General features: G+C 46.9%; 1 protein-coding gene across 1 annotated transcript in view; it reads right to left on the bottom strand.

Annotated features, from left to right (window-relative positions):
- EXT2 (exostosin glycosyltransferase 2) overlaps positions 1-19,654 on the bottom strand; it is a 127,532-nt gene that overhangs the window by 25,497 nt on the left and 82,381 nt on the right. The window contains exons 9-10 of the mRNA XM_037069085.1: positions 15,987-16,176; positions 6,658-6,824 (exon numbers count right to left, since the gene is read on the bottom strand). Of these exons, the coding sequence (XP_036924980.1) occupies positions 6,658-6,824; positions 15,987-16,176 (357 nt within the window). The remainder of the gene's footprint in view (positions 1-6,657; positions 6,825-15,986; positions 16,177-19,654) is intronic.

Below are 19,654 nucleotides of genomic sequence, written 5' to 3'. Positions count from 1 at the left end.
AAATCCTAATGTCTGTGTGCTCAAGTCACAGACATTGGAAGGAAAAAGGCCCTTCGTTTAAGGGTTATATTCAATGAACATTTAACACTTTAAAGAAGGAGCCCCCTTGCACCTCAGCTGCCTCAGCAATGAAGCGGCAGGGTTCCTGATCTCTACTCCCTTTGTGTTTGGAACCTTTGGACTGGGGTGCAATGAATGTTTAACAGGCATGCTGGAATTCCGATCCTTTCATCCAGGTCGGCAGGGAGGCCTGCGGGTGGGCCCCACCCAGTGCCACAGCCTTGTGGACGCACCGCAGCACACGGCATTAACATCGCCTGTTCGGGCTGCGATGTGACACTGTTGTGGTCCTAATGATTTCCTTCTAGAAAGGGATTCTAGGCTTCGTGCTCATCTTCAGGCCAACAGAAGACCCTCCCCAGGCAGACCTCCCCCCACCATTCCTCTTGCCTCTTACAATGGGCCCGCGTTTCCTCATCCAAGCTGTGGGAAGTGGGCCGGCACAGCTGCCCTTCTGCTTCTGCTCTGTGTCCCGTAAGCAAGCCACGAAGCCTGTTGTTTTAAAACAGCAAATCTTGCCCTGGCCAAGGGGCCCAGTTGGTTGAAGGATTGTCCCAGACACCAAAAAGTGGCAGGTTCAATCCCTGGTTGTGGCGGGTATGGGTGGCAACTGATCGATGTTTTTCTCTCACAGCAATGTTTCTCTTTCTCTCCCCTCCACTCTCTAAAATCAATCCTGCAGTTGTTGATTTAATGATTTCCCAGTAAGAGATCTATTATCTTTCTGGTAAATATATCAAGTGAGGATTAAAAAAAAATTTTATGGCAAATCTCTGTTAATCAATGCTTCCAAGCCTCTAACAAAAGCACTGCCTTACACTGTCCTCACGTTTGCATAAAACACGCTGAAACTCTGGCGCTTGAATCCACGTGTCAGGCCGCAGAAGAGGCATCACCAGAACCATCACGGAAACAGGCTGTGGTTCAGCACACTTTGCTCTGCTCGTGCTCGCGCTCCATTCAAGTCACTGCTGGATTCTCCCTTTGGCTCCAGAGACGCTGCTGGCCATCAACTCAAAATACCCCGATCCTCCCATATGCAACCCTTCTAGGTTTCCCAGGAAAGTGAAGGATTTCGCCACTTTGTATGCACAGAAGTGTGGTACTTTTCCACACAGACCACACTTCATAGGTCTGCCTATACATCCCATCCTGTGGATTAGTTACTCCGGAAGGGACTTTAGGAAGTCACCTGGTCTATTCCTCTGTCCCCAGGCAGTATGAGCAAAACCACTCCAGCTACTGAAGACTGCTGGCCTCCCGTCCTGAAAACGCCCAGATGGGAGCCAGCTCCCTCTCCAGGTTCCTCCAAACGTTCTCTGGAGCCACAAACAGAAAGGTCTGCTGCACGGCTTCTCCTTGATCCTCATACATTAAACACTGTGTTTGAGCTGTCTTTTCTTTTCAATTTAAACCAGGGTAAACTTGAACTTAACTACTACAGAAATGATAAAGGGTATTGGAAAAAAAACAGAAAGAGAGATGCCTGTTTTAGAGAGCAAGCAGGGCAGTGTTCCAATGACATTAAAATTATAAGTGCTGAGGCAATGAACCTCACTTAATTGACCTACAAAGATCATTAAATCAGCGACTGCAGAATCTGTACTCTTTCAGGAGCACATAAAACATTTAACAAAATCTCTTCCTGAGCCATACAATCTCAATGCATTTCAAAATATTAAAATATTTGAGTATATTTCTGAGCACAGTAGAATCAAATCAGAAATCAGTAAGAAAAAGGTAACTTTAAAAACTGGCAAAAGTGAGAACTGTCAGAAACAGAGTTGACTGGAAGTCTGACAACTATGGAATTAAAAAACCACATCCATCCAGACTGGTAGGAGGGGTAGGACTGCAGAACGGGCTGTCCCACACCCACGTGTGGCAGATGAAAATTCGGGAGGGGTATCTCTATCTCAGGAGAAGAGGGTCCCAGCCCCACAGCAGGCCCCCCAGCCCAGGGTTCCAGTGTCAGGAAGATAAGTCTCCATAACTTCTGGCTTCAAAAATCAGTGGGGATTGAGTCAGCAGAAGGAACTTCTGGAGCCCCAAGCAGTCCTCTTAAAGAATCCACACATCGACATACTCAGACTCATTCCCTCTGAGCTCCAGCACCAGGGTAGCAGCTTGAAAAGCATCAGTGGGATACAGGGAGAGACTAAACTGTCTGGCAGACAACACTGTCCCTTTTCTGAGCTCCCCCAACTGAGTCACAGAGCCCGCAGACTGGTACTGTATTTGAAAGTCCATCAACCTGGCTAACACCATTTGACCCACCATGGAGATCCCCAGAGACCCCAACTTCTGGGCCCATGAAAGCTGCTTTTCCATATGAGTGGCTGGTCTTGGCGCATGCTTTACAGCTTCCCAAATCCTTTCAAATAAGCAACAGCCAGCCTCAGTGAGTCCCTAGTCCCCATACTTCTTGCTAGGTGCCCCTGGGCCAGGCACTAGCAGCAACCAGTCTAGATTCACAGCTTGGCTTCACCTAGGAATCTCCAAGCTCTGCTCAAGCAGCAGCCATTTCAGATTGCTTTATAGCCCAGGCAAGGTAGTAGCTCTGGGCAAAACACAGTTGGGGGCTGACCTTGGCCTTGTACCACCTCCCCAGTGCCTGTACACCCACATCAGAAGACCACCACCCTGTCCCCACAGAGCTGATCCTCCATGGAGGGCAAAGGTTGGTGGCCAGTGGTCATGGCCAGTCCTTGCAGCCCCCGGGCTTGGGTCAATCCCTCCCATTGATTTGCCAATAGCAACCAAGAGGAGAAAGCCGCTAGATCAAGAGAGAAAACAAAAATCGCCAATATCTTGAATAAAAAAGAAGAACACACCATTCCAAATTCCATAGACTTTAAACAATAAGATGACATTACAAATGACTTTATAGAAGTACATTTTATAATTTGGATGAAATAAAGAGTCCTGGATAAACACAATTCATCCAATTAACACAAGAAGACAGAGGAAGTCTGAAGAGTACTGGAGCCATTAAAGAAATCAGGTCTGTAACGAACATGCTAGAGAACAAAGGGAGCATGGAATGCGCAGTATAAAGAGAAAGTTACGAATATCAAGTACGGTCTCGTGACCGAGCTACACAGCAAAAGTTGTGGCAGCTACACATATATTTTCCTTTCCATACGTATATATACACACACCAAGTTTCCTTTTTTCTATATATATGTATATATATTTTCCTTTCCATATACATGGAAAATATATATGGAATATATTTTTCCCCCAAAATGCCAATTTTCCTATATATATATATATATATATATATATATATATATATTATACAAATAATTTATATATATATAAATTTGTCTCTTCTTCTTTTGCAATTACTATTTGATATAAGTGTTACAATTTATTCCACTTATACAATGTACATACATTTACACAACTTATTCTTTGGATGTTTGTGGTTTCCTTCCTCATAAGTTTAACGCCCTTTGTCAGATTTTAAAGTTTTCAGCCATTGTTTCTTCAAATATTTCTACGGCCCCGCATTCTTTCTTTTCTCCTTCTAGAACTCTGACGGCATGGGTGTTAAATCTTTGGGGACTGTCCCACAGGTCTCTGTTCACTTTTTAACATCTATTTTCTCTCCGTTGTTAAGACTGAGTAATTCCTACTGCCTCGTCCTCAAGTTCACCAATTCTTTCCTGCCACTTCCATTCACCTATTGAGCCCATCCAGTAAATTTTAAATTTAGGTTATGTAATTTTCAGTTCTGAAATTTCTATCTGGTTCTTTTTTAATTTCTTCTGTTTCTTTGCCAAGATATTCTATTTTCCACTTGTTTCAATAGGTTCATAATTGCTTATTAGAGGATATTTTCATGGTAGTAGTTTTTAAATCCTTGTCAGATAATTTCAGCATCTGTGGCATCTGTTGATTATCTTTCCTCATTAAAGCTGCAATTTTCCTGGTTCTTGGCATGATGAATAATTTTGGATTATACCCTAGACAGTTTTTGAGTATTACTATGAGATGTTGCTTCCTGGTTCCTATTTGAGCAGGGAGGTCAGGTTCAGAATGCATGTCCTGACCCGCTCTGTGGGCTGTGAAGACAACTAGTTTTACAGTGCCACTCTGGTCCGCCCAACTTGTGTGCTGTGCCACCCAGGGGCTAACTTGAAACCTGGGTGGCATTCTACACCACGGCTTATGTCTCAGAGCTTTTGCTGTATGGACTCGAGTCAGTAATATGCATGGGCTGCTTTGAGGGGGCGGGGGGAGGAGTGTGCCTAGGAGTTCACGCAGATTTAAAGAATTCCCTTTTCAGCTTCTTCCTTTCCATACTTTTCCCTCCACTCTCCAGTTAGGAAGGGATGAGGTACTGCCTGTTCGCTGTCTGCTGCTTGGTGCAGGCTGGAGACAGTGGACAAGGCTGCTCCCAGCAGCCTCTGCAGCTGTCTCTTTGCTGACGTTCACTTAGTGCAGGGCCTGGATGGTCAGCCAGGTTCCACCCCCAGTCTCCACACTGGACAGAGAAAGGGGTCAGGGAAAGAGGGCCATCTCTGCTCCTGTCTCCTGTTAGTGCAGGGCGGCGATGGTCACAAGGCTTCGCAGGACAACCTGCCACAGTCGCAGCATCTAGTTAGCAGGGTCGCATGACTTCTTTCCCCGTGTCTGCCCGGTGTAACGTGGGCTTGGTCAAAAGGGCTCCAACTGCGGGGTTGCCCTTTTCTCTTTGGCGAGAGAAAGTGGGGTTTTGTTTTTGTTTGTTTGCTTTTATCTGTGCTTATAAATGTTATGACCTTCACTAGCACTGAGGCTGGGGAGTGAAGGGAAGGAAGGAGGAAGAGAGAGTGGGGAAGGAGGGGAAAAACCCAAGGGAAGCCACTGTCGGAGCCCCCTCTAGTCCTGAGGTTCCGAGCCAGTCTGTCTGCTTTTTTCAGGAACCGGGTGAAGTGTGCTTACTTGATCTTGTCCAGAATTGCAAGTCTACAACTCATTCATTAAGTGACAGAATATTTAAGAAGAATTGGGACTAAATTAAAGAAAGAATTAATAATTACTACCGGGACTTTGTGTCTCCTGGTGTTGGGGGAAGAGAATGAGGTCTCTGTATGCACGAAGGACAGCTGCATCTTCTCGGTGAGACGATACAGTTGTTACCATTGCTGAATGGAAGTTCGAACCTGGGTAGGAGGGTGCATGCGGATACTGAGTGGCCGAAGGCGTGGGCTGCGCCAGTTTTTACGCCACTGCCTCGCAGGCTGCCCCACTCTGCGGTGTCCGGGCTGAGGCTCTGCAAGAAGAGGCAGCGCCCTGTCCACTTTGACTACAGCATTCTGAATAGTCCTCTTTTCCCACAAAAATAGATACATGGGTATAGTTCAAAGCCCTTATTGGCAATGAAGAGAGAAAACCTGGCAGTAAACAACTGGTCTTTTTGCCATGAGTTGGCTAGAAAAGCAAGCAGGTAATTTGCTCCTTTGAAAACTGTGAATAAGGATGGACTAAAGATCATCCAATGCCCTAAATGTGAAACATATCTCTGTGAATGAGAATGAATCCCAAAAGATGAATGTATGCTTAACTCCTCTCACGCCTTTCGCTGGCCAGTAACTATGCTGACCAGGGTATCACACACCAGCCTAGTTTGGGGCAATTTCTTTCACACCCAAATGGAGCTATACACATGTAAATTTTAAAAAAACAGAAAACTTGAACTTTTCATTTTTGGTGGTGGCAGTGACTGGAGGATTCCTATCCCCCCCCCCCCGCCCACCCCCTTAAAATCCACTTTTAATTTAAAGGTTGGAAAACAAATTTCTACAATAAATATATGTACCAAGTACAGATTCATTTAATAAAATTTCATGATCTCTTAGAACCTCAAATTCAACAAACCCCGTGTGAACTAAAGAAGACGGTCACCTCTCTCCCAAAGGCAGGATGATGGGAGCGGATAAATTCCACCACTTTCTCCTGTGCGCGGCTGCAGCTAATTGATTTATACACCCTGTTGTGCTTGGGTCGGATACACCACTGCGCCCCTGCAGCCACGGGCCTCTCCTGTCGCCATCATGCATCTCACGTACCCCCCCCCCCCCCAAAGAGCTCATCAATTCCCATTGCTTTTCACCAGGCCGCGCTCTGGCACTTTCCCCTGGGGAGACCTTTCCTGGTCTCCACACTTAACCCTTGAACCCTGCCCAATCCATCAGCCGCATCCAATGAACGGTGATAGAGAATGTTTCCCCCCCCAGACAGGCGGCCAGCCTCCCCACTTAAAACTCGAAAGAAAGCCATCAACAGGGTCTGCTTTCTGTCCGTCGGTGTCGCCAGCTCCTTCACTCGCTGATGTTTTTATTGTTGCGGTGCCCAGCCCGCTGGAGTCGGGGAAGCACCATTCAAAAGCAGACATCAATTAAGTGCTTGTTAAACGCTAGAGCCGCTCTTTTGAAAACGTCCCCTGGGACGCTCCCTGGGAGTTCCCCAAACGAGTGGAGGGCAGAGCCGTCCTTCTGGACTAGGCTTTCCCTGGAGCTTGAAAGAACAGCTTCCTAATCCGCACTCCGGATACGCTACCAGAACTTAAAATTAAGACCTCAGAGAATGGGATGGACGCCTCCGCACCTCGTAGCCAAACTGCAGCTCGTCCGAGGTCAGCATGATGATGTCGTCGTCAATAGCCAGCACCGCCTCGGTCTCGATCTCGTCGTAAGGGAAGAAACGGTTACTCAGCTTGTTCTCCGCCGTTCTGACCACTTTTAACGGAACCCGGATTTTGGGCCACAGAGACTCTGGAAAAGTGAAAAACAAGGTATTTCTTTCTAATAAAGTAGCGAAAACATATTACAAATGAGTTGGAAGAATCAATAGAATGTATATATACAAGTATGCAAGGGCAAGTCTTACAAATGCAGTTTCATAATATTTTACATTATAAATTTGTCTCTCCTAAGACCTTACGACACTACTAATTCTCATGGATGTTCTAACCAGAACACACAAACTGTTCCACTCACGGCTGAGACAGGGAAGCAAAATGACCTGACCAAGATCATAGTGATAAGAGAAATCAAGTCTGGACGGCCCCTTTCTCAGGCCCATGGTGCTTTTTAAAAAAATTTTTTATTTATTGAGTTTTAGAGAAATGGGGGGTGGGGGTGGAGAAAGAGAGGGAGAGAGAGAAACAACAATTTATCTATGCACATGTTGCTTGATTTTTGTATGTGCCCTGACCAGTGATCAACCCGCAACCTTGGCGTTATCGGGACAGCTCTCTACCAAGCTGAGATATCCAGCCAGGGCTCAGGCTCACAGCTTTAATCTCAGAGCACTACCACCCTGCAAACACCTCCAGGTAGGCACACCCTAGCTCAAATCCTGCCTGAAGCTCTGCCAGGAAACACAACGCCCGTGCTGAAGACGCCCACCCCGGGTGCCCCTCTCCGAAACGCAATCACAAACATCTACTGGGCTGTGAAAATCCCCCCTCACCACACTGTTTCCACGGACAGGTACAGCTTCCTTAACTTAGTTAGCACTTTAACCCTGCAACAGCCCCTGCCCCCACGAGTGACCAGCTTTGGTTTCTCATCTTGTCCAATTTACAGAGTAAATATCAAATTTCTAGGTCCAATTATGTGGGATTTTCTAGTACAGTAAAGAAACAGCAGCCCATGACTTGCCTTACATTTTCCCCATTTACTCTCAAATGATTGAAGCATTCCAACCGCAGGTTCCTCACGTTAAAGCACTGCATTTAGCACAGCATGAAACGAATACTTCTCTGGTACAGGACCCGTGTCTACCTCAGGGCCCGTTACAGAGGGCAGTCTGTTCTCCACACGTTTGTCAAGTGGGACTAGGAAGGCTAGGTGTCACACCACTCCCAAAAAGTCCAGCACGTAACCATGGGACAATCTAGGCTTTGTGGGTCCCGAGGCCCCCAAATGCCTGTGGCCACTCCAAAGTCACTATAATGAAGAGAAGCATCACAGAGGTTAAGTCCAAAGTGGAAAAGGATGTCTTAACTGACGGCAGATGAAACATCTCACGTCTGCGTATTTTACAGTCAGTCCCTGTACCACATCGTTGGGGCTTTACCAGGGGCTTGGAAGAAGCCCGTGCAAGTGAAAGGCTCTGTAACTAAGGAAAACGGTTGGTCTTGAATAAGCGCAAAGCCTAAAAAAGTGATCAAGTCCAAAAGCAGCATGCTTGGAAAAGGGCTGGACTAGGGACCAAAAATGAGATTGTCTGGGCCACTGCCTTTTAATCAATAACAATAGTTCATTATAGTTTTGTTCTTGACACAGAATTACATAATAAATACCTTTGGAACAAAAGAACTGGCCTAGGATTGAGGGCCTGGAGACCTGAGTTTTACATTCATTATCGGTGGGATTTGAGGCGAGTACCTTTTCAGGGTAAGGATAAGCAGAGAGAGGAGATCTTTATTAAGCAACTTGTAGACAAGACACTTTAGAGCTGCCATGTCACTGAAGCCTCCTGACAACCTATGTGCAGAAATGACTTATGAAGCCATCTCTACGAGGTCCATAGAGGTGAAGTGACTTGGCTGGGGTGACAGAGTTAAGAAACAACAGGGCCAGTAGGTGAATTTAAGTCTGTTTAGCATCAAAGACCGAATAAAACCTGTACTATCTATTGCAGCTTGAAAATCTTGTGTTTCTCTAGATTTGGAAAAAACACAGTTCAATAATTTTCTCCCGCAATCATCCTTATTCTTGCTTTCGTTCCCCACTCACCGTTCCGGATAAACAAAACTACTGCCGTAGACTGACTGTCCAAACCCTTATGAAACATGAACTAACTGCAAATATCTGAAATGAAGAAGATTCTAGCCCCACCTACTCGACCAGCAGTTCTCACACTTGGGGTGTCAGGATTTCTTTGTTGCATTAGACATTAAAACTGAGGAGTTTCAACACATGAGGATACTCGAGCACACATCCCACGAGCCATGAGAGTGATGATGTCGTCCCACATCACACGGCCTCCGGAAAACTCCACTGTCCACTGGTGAAAGAACAAAAGAGTGGGAAGGGGAGGTGACTTAGCATTATTAGGAAGATAATTTCAACCTTGCAGACCCCTGAAAGGATCTCAGGGGTGTCCTGGGTCCCTGGACCCACTTTGAGAACCTCTGCACTAGACTCTGTGTTGTGATTTGGGTGTCGCAACGCTGGGAAAGTACCAACAAACTGGAAAACAGTTGGGGAGAAGTTGTGAGGACAGCGCAGGCACTTGAATGCAGGATTTCTATAGAATGCTTAAAGAAACCAGATGTGCCCGTCCTCAATTTACTGCCTCTCGGCTTCAGTTTCACCCTCCACTGCCCTGTCTGCGATGCTGGGACTGGATCCTGTTCAACATTTGCCCTTTGCCAGCTGGCACCATGCTGAGCTTTGTCAGCAGAGGGTGCTGGAGGGACACTGCGGGAGGAACGGGGCTTTCTTCCCGGGTCTGGTGGGCCTTCGCTCCTCCTTGCTGCTTCAGTCCTTGGCCAGCAGACAGGCGGGCAATGGCATCGATCCCCACAAGTTTCAGTGGCGACCCCAGTGGCGACTTCCCAGTGAGTTCCACAGGTACCCTCAAGGGCAACCCTGCTGCCCACACGTGGTTCCAGTGAACTCCACCGAAGCCCACACCGGTTTCCCAACAAGTTCAGTAACAAACCCTGGGCAGTGTCCCATTGAATTCCGTGGGTACTCAAGGAGGTGGCTGGTTTCTCGCTGGCCAGACCTGGCCTGGGGCACCTCAGCAAACTTCGCCATGCAGTGGGCCACGTGGTCTGAGCCTCAGACGTAGCTGGAGAAGGGGTGCTCCCAAATTTACTTCCTGTAATCTTCAGAGTTCTTTTTAGCCCCTGGTCACCAATCTCCTGTTGCTGGTTAATAATTCTTTACATTAAACATTTCCTGTTGACGTTGCTGTGCGGTTTCTGTCTCCTCCATGAACCTCGACCAGTAATACACCAGGGAGACCAGAAAGGTTCCCAGGTGAAAAGGGAACTGTTCTCCATCCCCTAAGTTAAAACCATGATCGAAGGCTGGGTGAACGTTACGGGAAAACTGACTTAGACCCAAAGGGGGTGAGAACTTTTTGATGGTATAAACTGCCTTAAGATGGAATGAAACGCCTTTAGCAACACAAGGTGGCCTTTTACTTGAAATGTACTAACGTAGGTCAGACTTCTGGACGTCAGGTGAGAAGCAACAGATGCCTCTGAGGTCCCGGGATCACACGGGGCAGGTACAGGTCACAAAAAGAACAGGCCGTGGAAACAGCTTCTAACCCAGGTGTACCCGTACTAGCCCTGTGATCTTGAACAAAATCACTCCGAACCTGTTTCTTTGGCTTGGAAGATGGAACAATAGCACCATCTTTCCATGAATGAGTGTGAGAACAAGCTTGAACACGTTCAGCAGCACAGTGCCCCGCACATGACGGACGCCCACTAAATGCCAGCTGTGCTTTCCCTCAAACGTTTGTGTCTGTTTAGAGAACCAAGGGATTTTTTTTGAACTTCAGGGAGTGGCGGCAAGGTGGTGTGTATTAGATCTGGTACATTATTCTTACAATCCGACGGCATGCGGCAAACTGGTCTACTCCTTCCATATCTCCTTTTAGACCAACAGAATTCCTGCCATTTCCAGGGCTGGAAACCTCACAAGCCAATGAAATGACTTCCGCCATGTTACTTTCAAAAGGTAACAAACAGCTCCTCTTTTTCCAGTATGTGTGGAACACAGGCTGGCTGCTTTGATGAAGTATAAACACTTCTCTAGCCCAGATGGGATTTGAACTTTCACTTGGCAAGTTGCGTACAGCATGTTCAACCCACAGTCAGCTTTCCATATTCTCTGTCCACATACAAGGTCTTTCTGGAAAATGTCCAACCATTGTTAATATAACGAGAATGGCTTGCACAACACCGATGTAACCTAGTAGCCAAGGAGAGTGGACTGGATTGCACACGTATGAACAATGACAACTTCACTGTACTAGTCAGTGAGGGCAGAATATGCTATTGAGTAAGTATCTGTACTGTGTGGCCATCACATTCAAAACGACTGAGCGAGTACAGCAACAAATTTGCATCCAATTTTGCATTAAGCTTGAATATTCCTCCATGAAAACTATTCAGATGATTCAGAAGTCTGCGGCTAGGGGCAACTGGTGGTGGGTTCATCACAACCACATGCCCACTCATGCATCACATCTTGGGCAGAGTTTTTTGGCAAAACATCAAATCACCCAGGTGACCCAGTCCCCACTACAGCCCAGATTTGGCACCCTGAGACTTCTGGCTTTTCCCAAAACCACCTTTGAAAGGGAAAAGATTTCAGACCATTGATGAGATTCAGGAAAAGACAACCGGGCAGCTGACAGAGATTGGAAGAACTGTGTGAGGTCCCAAGGTGCCTCCTTTGAAGGGGACTGAGAAGTCATTGTCTTATGTAAAAAGTTTCCTGGATCTTCTTCAATAAATGTCTCTATTTTTCATATTACATGGCTGGATACCTTCTGGACAGAACCCGTACATCTAAAGAATTAATTGCTTGAGACGACATCCATAAAGAACTGGAAGTTCTTTGATGGGGAAGTTTTAGAGAGTGACGAAGGCCACAGAGGACGACATGGGGTGTAGGTGGAAATGTAGGGTGAATCATGGCTTTTTCGAACTGTGCCTACTCCTCCCTGTGCTGAGTTGGGCCTGGGCAGCCTGAAGTCAGCTGTGACAAAAGGGGTCTCCCTCTCAGTGGTCAGCTGCCTACGGACCACCAGTACCAAAAAACAAGACACTAGAGTTCCCAGTTTCTTCCTTGCACACTCTTAAAGAACACAAGCCTCCAAGAAAGGGAGCCACCATCATCTCAGGCCCTAGCATTCCTTCTGTGGAGGCAGGGCATGGGCAAGGGGGCAGCAACTGAAGAGTAAGCTCATGATTACTCCCGGCCCTAAAGCAGGTAATTGTGATGTGGATTTTGATTCTGTTTATCATTAGGTAGGAAAGAAGGACACAGGTGAGAACGGAATGGTCCCCTTCTCCTCAGTTTCCCAAAGAAGAGACTCACTTTTCTGTTTCTCTGTGTCCCTGACAAGGACCCAGGTCTTCCCTCCCTCCCTCACCAGAGGACTGACGGTGACTTTCCTGCTGCTTCCTGGCCATCTACACACACAGACGCAGTGGGGCCCAGTGCAAAGGGCTTGAGCGTTAGGGCTGGAGAGACCGAGTCTGTGCCTGGCCCCGCTGTCTGCAGTGCTGCGATGCAGGCAGACCGCTCAGCTGGTCCGAAGTCATTCTCGCGAGATGGGGACGACGACAGAGCTCTCGCAGCTTTGTCAAAGGACTGGAGATAACGTGTAAAGCACGTAGCACAGGCCACACTCCTCAGACACAAGAGGCGTACACTACCTGGTTGTAATAACATTGCACCATCACCTTCACAAAGGGATTCTTGAGAAGTCTTCCGAATCACACTTCTCTGCTGACACCCCAAAGAGGGGCAGACGGAAGGGTATGGGGTGCCCCCTTCGGGTGCTGAAGGAAACGGCGTCACAGCCAGAACTGTTCGGGCCCTAACTCCACTGCTTCGCCCAGGGGGGTCCCTTTCTCCTTACTCCTTTACATTCTGAATGGGACAGCAGGCTCTTGTATCAGAGCCTCGTCCTCTGACTCTGGAGCTGGAGCAACAGAAATGTTACCTTCCATTCACACAACAAAAGTTCAAAAAATGGGATTTTTCAAACACCCTAAATTTATGAAAAACAAACAGCTGAGCCAGCTGACCCAATAACTTCACGCCTATGAATTTTAGCCTGGCTCGAAGGAGAAAAGGAACGTGTATTAAGGATTTTTAAAAAATGTGTATTGATTAACGGTTTTCTCCACGTTGGATGCCAAGAGAGATGTGAGCAAAAAGAATGCTCCTTCAGCTTGGCAGAGGGGCCAGAAAGTGTTCAGGCCAACTGAGCAGGACCCCTGTCCCGCCCTGGCAATCACTGTCACAAACACAACCACAGAGTCACAGGACACCCCCTGAGGTTATAGCCGTGCAGACCTGGTGCCCACTTCAGTGACGCCCGAGCTACTCGGCGTGCATCTGGTCCCCGTGACCCGAGTTCCCACAGCTGCAGACTTTAGCTGAAAGGGAAGATGGCTGCTGCTTCTGCTTCCCTGTGGCCTCTTCTGGGTTGACCATCCCTCCTGGCTTGGCCAAGCCCATCCTGCCCACTAGGAACTATGCAAGCTGCAAGCTGAAGCTGGGGGCTCTTGGGATCGATTCAAATTTAAAACTGAAATCAGCTGAAACAGAACACTGAGGTCAACCTATCTGAAACGGTCAATGTAATAGCTCCCTTCAAACTGAGGCCAGGGCCAGCCAAACAGCTCCTGTCCCCACCAAGCGTGGCAAACTAGGAGCCAGGGAGGTGGGAGGTGGTGGCTGGCCTTCGTTCCTGACAGGGCTCAGACCCAGTGTGACGAAAGCTCACTGGAAATTTCTATTGCCTAGTCTGAGTATTTACTTACACTTCAAACCAAGTAATTTAGACTTAAACATAACCAAAAAGAAAAAAAAGTATCTGGTTGGATTGGAAAGTGAAAAAAAAAAAAGTGAGGGGGGGCAGGATTTCTGCCTCCACTAATCCTTCCAGCAGCAGACATGCTAACCACAATATTTATTTTAGTAAATGCAGAGAAAGTGAAAAACATCACTTTTGCCTCTAATATTTCAAAGCCTTGGGCTTGCTTTCTCAAAAACATATATGTTACTAATGCCGTACATGAAAAATCAGATGCCTTTGCTGGCATGAGAGCCAGAGCTGACAGCCCCATTTACCAACTGAACAAGCACCCCGTGGAAGATTAGACGTGGTTCTCCCCAGCGACCACACCGCCGGGGCCAGAGCCCTGACCTGAAAACCACTGTTAGAAAAAAGCTGGTTCGGCCTCCGAACGTGTCAAAATTAGGCCCTTATCAATTGAGGGCTTTCTTGCCGCCATGGAGCCAAAATATTTCAAAAATAAACTAAATGCTTGGCCACAAAATTAACCACTACATTTTGGTAGGGTCTACCAAAAATTAAAACTGAGCCCCCTGCTCCCAAACCTAGTTTTGCGCTGCTGCAGTTAGTTATGTCAATGTGAGCTGGACCCAGAAGGAAGAGAAAGATTTCTCCTTCTGCGTAGTTTGCAAGGATGCTTGTCCAAAAGAAGCGACTCAGGTTTACAATGAATAATTCACCTCAGGCCCACTGCGGCTAACCAAGCCATCCAGGGAGAAGCCCCCTTTGCACTTGGCACCAGGCTGTGTGACCTGCCTGGGCGGGGCGCCATCGGGAGGGGCGTGCTGAGAGGTTCTCTGAAAGCTGGCGCCTTCCTGAGCAGGAGCCAATGCGCAAGTGTGACCACAGCGTGGTACAGCGTGCTTTCTGGAGCGGAGCAGGATACACAGCCCCCCTTACAATATGATCCACTCTTTATACATGAAGGGACTCATGAGCAATGCAGCGCCATCCAATCCACCTCACCTTGGGGGAAAAGGGACCGGCACTCAGGAATCCAAGCCAGCGGTTCGAGGTCCTCCCCACAGCCTCCCTCACAGCTCCTTCTATCTTCTCCACCTCCCCTGCCTGTCGCTGTCTCTCCTTCCCTCCCTCTCGGGTGCTACCACCTGCCTTTTCCTTCTATGCCTTTCTTTCTCTTTTACTGAGCACCAAACAAAACAAAAATTCCATGTTGGGGAAAAAAAAACCCTGATATAAAAAGATAGTTAACAAAAAGAAAAAATTTTAAAAGCAGGTGTGCTTCAGGGTATAATACAGGATCTCCATTTAAAACGCTATTTTGTTCACTCACACGCCATGGACCCCTAAGTCTAAAAAGAAAGGACAGGATTCTCTCAGAGAACAAAAATGCCATTGAGTGAAAAACTGTAAATGTCTGAGGAGGAACTGAAAATTTTTCCTGAAGCAACTTCTGACTGGCCCAACGAACAGAAGTACAGTCTTCTTCCAGCCTAGACTGCAGGTCCACTCATTACTGGGGGTTTCCAGGGTCCACTCTCCCGACTTTGACACAACCAATTAAAAGGGAACAGCCATAAAAAGGGCAGATACTACTGTCAGGCAATAAACTAGACCTTATCGCTGATAGTGGTGCACATTACAAACTTCAAACTCATTCCTCGCTCTAATCCATCAGAAACTTCCTGGCTTTAATAGGCTATAAAGGGCAGGAGCTTTGAAGTCCCTGGGATTAGATCAGTAATAGACGGACTGAATGAGAAACTAAATGCAGGTGGAACGTACTCTAGGCCTTCTGAATTAAAAACAAATCCAATTAATCAAACGGTCCTCGAGCCTCACTGCCGATTGCAAGGGTGGCCCAGGCAAGGAACAAAATGATGAAGAATGAGCCAATGGGAACCTGTGGCGAGAGCTCACTGAAGGAGCTGATTCCGCAACTGCATCTGCGAGGGCAGGCTTTGCTGACTTTCCCCACCAGAGGTGAAGCCATCCTTTTTATTGAAGAAGAGCACGGTATCAGAGCCAAGATAAGGGAGGAGAAAACTAATGCCTTTTAAACTGAGTTTTCATGTAAACAAATCAGCTGAGAGGGCTCAGGGAAGCTGAGATCTGTTTTCCCAAGGCTGCTGGCCTTTGATCCTGCTGCTTCCTAAGCCCCCAAACACTTGTGGCTACAGAAAAAGCCATGGGCTTGGAGTTAAATGGGCCACCCTAGAACAAGAGTGAAATGATTGATAAAACTGGGGTCATGCTGCCTCAGAAGTGGCATTATTGCTGACAAAGCAGGAAAATTCATTTAAAATAAAGAATGCAAATAACTTGGCCATAACAGACCCAGCTGAGAGTTGGCCTACCCCCCGGACCAGGCCTTTCCTGAACGCTCCGTTTCCCCACTGTCTTACCTTCTGGAGGGCTTTTATTCTGATTATTCCAGACAACAAGGAGCTTGGACAGACTGGGCACCTTGGACACTTCGGTGATGACGCGGAAGAGACTTTCCACTCGGTCGTAGGTGAGGACGATGGCCGTGAACCCTTGCGCCTGTGGTGGGATCAGTGGCAGGAAGAGTGGGTTGCTCACGCTGCCCCACTTCTGCAAGAGAACGAACAGGCTGATGTGGTTCAGAGAAGGATCGAGTAACAGCGGGGCTGATCTCCTCCCAGTATCACCGGTGAACCCGAACACGGGGTGTCTGGTGGCTTTCACCATGACCGATCCAAGAGCTGAACAACTGTTCAGTCTTCCCAACTTCAAGATTTATATTGACTCTCTGTCACTCAGTTTGGCTCTCATACCATTAAAAACAGAGCAGGGGATTTTTGCAGGTGAGGAGAGATTTCTAGTGGAACATGGTGGATTGAACCCATGCATTTATTTCTATTCCCTCCTCCAACCCACTAAAATGAGTTAATACATATAACATACAAATCTACGACAACAACGAAAGGGGCGGAGGGAAAACAGCTGATGAGCAATATGAACATTTTTCTGAAAGAGGCTGGAAAAAGTGGTCTCAAAGTAGGAGAGTGAGAGCTGAAATCTAAGTACCTACAAAGAGGGGAGGTTCAAGGTCAGCGGGTGCCTTGCCAGGATATGAGAAGGTGTAGGGCTGCCAACAGAAGGACTGGTGACAAACGCGCCTGAGGAGCAGGGAGAGACCCAGATTCACCAACCTCCCCTTCCCCACCCACTCAGCCAGAACACTACTCTGCCCCCCTCCCGCCACCCGGCCTCTGGACAAGGGCTGTCTCTTCTCTGAGGAAACTGAAGCTCCAGACAGGGAAACACAGGCACAGCCGAGAGGAAAATGCAGGCTAAAATCAATATTCTGGATGACGAGCCCACTGCAGTTCCCCAAACACTGGCGGCCTGGCGGCAAGCTTGCCTCTCCGTCCTCTCATGGGAGAGTCCGTCCTCTCATGGGAGAGCCCTCCGGGCAGTGAGCAGGCCCTCACACAAAGAACCTCTGATCAAGTTTTTAGTGCTTCCCTCTTAATCATGAACAGATCCTAGAGTCGCAGACAATTCAAGAACATCTTTAGCAGGAATGACAGAAACCGAGGGAACAAATAGAGAAACAAGAGCTCAGGAGACACAGAGACGGTAGAAGCAGAAGGAAATGAAAACAACACCAACAAGTTATATCCTCGGAGAGAGAGAAGATTTCTTCATCCATGAAATGAAATAAATTGTTATTTCTATTTTAAAAGTTCTATAAAGAACAGGAAAGAACTCTTAGACATTAAAATTTGGTAGTTTAAAATTATGTAGCTTTAAAATTAAGTTTCAAATTAAGAGGCAGAATTGAAAGATAGAGATAACATACTCCAGTCTGCTGAACAAAGACAGATGAAAAACAGGATAGAAAAGATGAGAATTATAGTATGTAACTTATACATCAATAAAGTTGCTAAACTGAAAACACACACAAAAAGAAAAAAAAAGGATGAGAAAAATCCAGGAGGCCCAACACCAACATCCATCTAACAGGAGATTTCCTAAAACAAACAAACAAACTGTAGCACATGGAAGAAACAAAACTACCAAAGAAATTAAACAAGTTCTCAAAACAAAAGATAGTAGAGACACGAACTTTCAGATTGCAAGGATCCAGTAAGTAATGTGCTCATTGAACTTTAAAGAAACACAAAAACCAAAAGAAAACAATGAAACCAAACCCACAGCTTTATCAAAGCACGTTGCTTCTGAATATCGGGAGTAAAGTGGGAATAAATGAAATGCGTGAATCTAGGTGATGAGCCTGTGAGCTCGCTGTACAATTCTCGCGACTTACAGCTCTATAAGTGTGAAATCTTTTCCAGAAAAAGCTTAAGAAGTAATGACGGAAATTAAATTTCTTTACTACCATTAAATGTTACGTAATTTTTATTTTTTTTAAATTTTTTTTCAAGATTTTCTTTATTTATCTTTAGAGAGGAAGGGAAGGAGAGAAGGAGAGAAATATCAGTGTATGGTTGCTTCTCGTGAGTACCCTGCTGGGAACCGGCCTGCAACCCAGGCATGTGCCCTGACTGGGAATCGAACTGCGATCCTGTGGTTCGCAGGCCGGTGCTCAATCCACTGAGCTACATCAGCCAGGGCAATGTTAAGTAATTTTTAATGCAGCAACATAAGCAAAAGTATTTTTGTACTGATAATAGGAAAAGATTGTTAAAACATTTTTATATCCTAAAACAGCTTTAGCAACATAATTCCTATACTATACTATCTACCCATTTAAAGTATATTTGGTATACTACGTACAGTTTTTGAAAACTGTGGTGAAATCTTAATATGAAATTTGCTATTGTACCCATTTTTAGGTGCAATTTGGTGGCATTAACTGCATTCACATTTATATATTAAGGGAAGAACCCAGAATCTAGCTTCGTCCCTGCCCGAAGGTGGCTGCATATGACACGCCCTATCCGCTGCTCGGGCTGCTCACACTGCCCTGGCGTCTTTCGGGATCTGGGATTCCCAGGGCTCCTGGTCGACCTCGCCCACATCACTGAGGGACACCCATCACCACGCAGATGACAACAGCTGTGGGCCAGATGTAACAGTGTGGGACAGGAAATGTACACAAACACATGGGGTACACATGGGGTGGGAACTCAAGGAGACTGAACGGTTTTCCTGGAGTCCTAATGTAATCAGGATATTAGAGCCAAAATGTCCACCACAGACCGTAATTAGACCTCATGCCCGAGACACACCACAGAGAAGGCTCTCCTCTCCGGGCTGACGTTCTGTCTCCGCGACGGCACGCTTTGACACTAAGCTGTCGTCTTGGGCAGGTGCCTGAATTTTAGTGTTTGTGCCCAGCGTCTGATGACGTGTGTAGGAACCCCTTTTAGTTTTCCTCCCCAAACCTTATTCTTCCTGCCTTCCCGACCTTTTAATGGAAATTGGAGTCGTTAGGCAGCCCTGTGCTTAAATCCCAATTAATCCCCAAGGTTCACCCTCTGCCACGGCCACCCCGAACCCTCGCCTGCCTCTCCAGACACAGTACTCTCTGATGCTCAAAAACACCGTTTAAATGGAAAAGGACAAAAAGATTTTTTAAAGAGATGTGTAAAATAATTTAACGCGTGATGTTCAAACGGCCGCAATTTCCCGAGCGCGCAGTGACCGAGGATTAGGCACTATGCTGTACGTGTATCATCAGCTCATTGAGCCTTACACCAGCCTCCAAGGTAGTCACTATTCTCATTGTACAGATGATGAATCTGTAAGGTTAGAAACAGTGAACGATGTCTGGTGATTTGCTTTACCAGAGGGAGGGAGGGAGGGAGGGAGGGAGGGAGGGAGGGAGGGAGAGTAAGTGATGTCCAAGGTCACATAACCTGTAAGTGATAGACGGTGGCGACAGCCCGAGCCACCTGACCGCAGCACACCAGATGGCAGTGGTTCCCGGCCCTCCCCCACACCCATCTACTCCGAGTCCGGGGCAAAGCATCGCCATTTTACAGACTCTGGAAACTGGAACCGTGGGTAACTCCAGACTTCACTAGTTCTAGCTCTTCTCTGAGACAGAAACAATAACCTTTTTTTATCCTTGATAATT

Source organism: Sturnira hondurensis, unplaced genomic scaffold, assembly GCF_014824575.4.
Source record: "Sturnira hondurensis isolate 20B ecotype Veracruz unplaced genomic scaffold, ASM1482457v3 Scaffold0018399, whole genome shotgun sequence".
Classification (NCBI taxonomy): domain Eukaryota; kingdom Metazoa; phylum Chordata; class Mammalia; order Chiroptera; family Phyllostomidae; genus Sturnira; species Sturnira hondurensis.
Note: the sequence above shows the minus strand (reverse complement) of the source record. Positions and strands in the feature narration are given on the sequence as shown.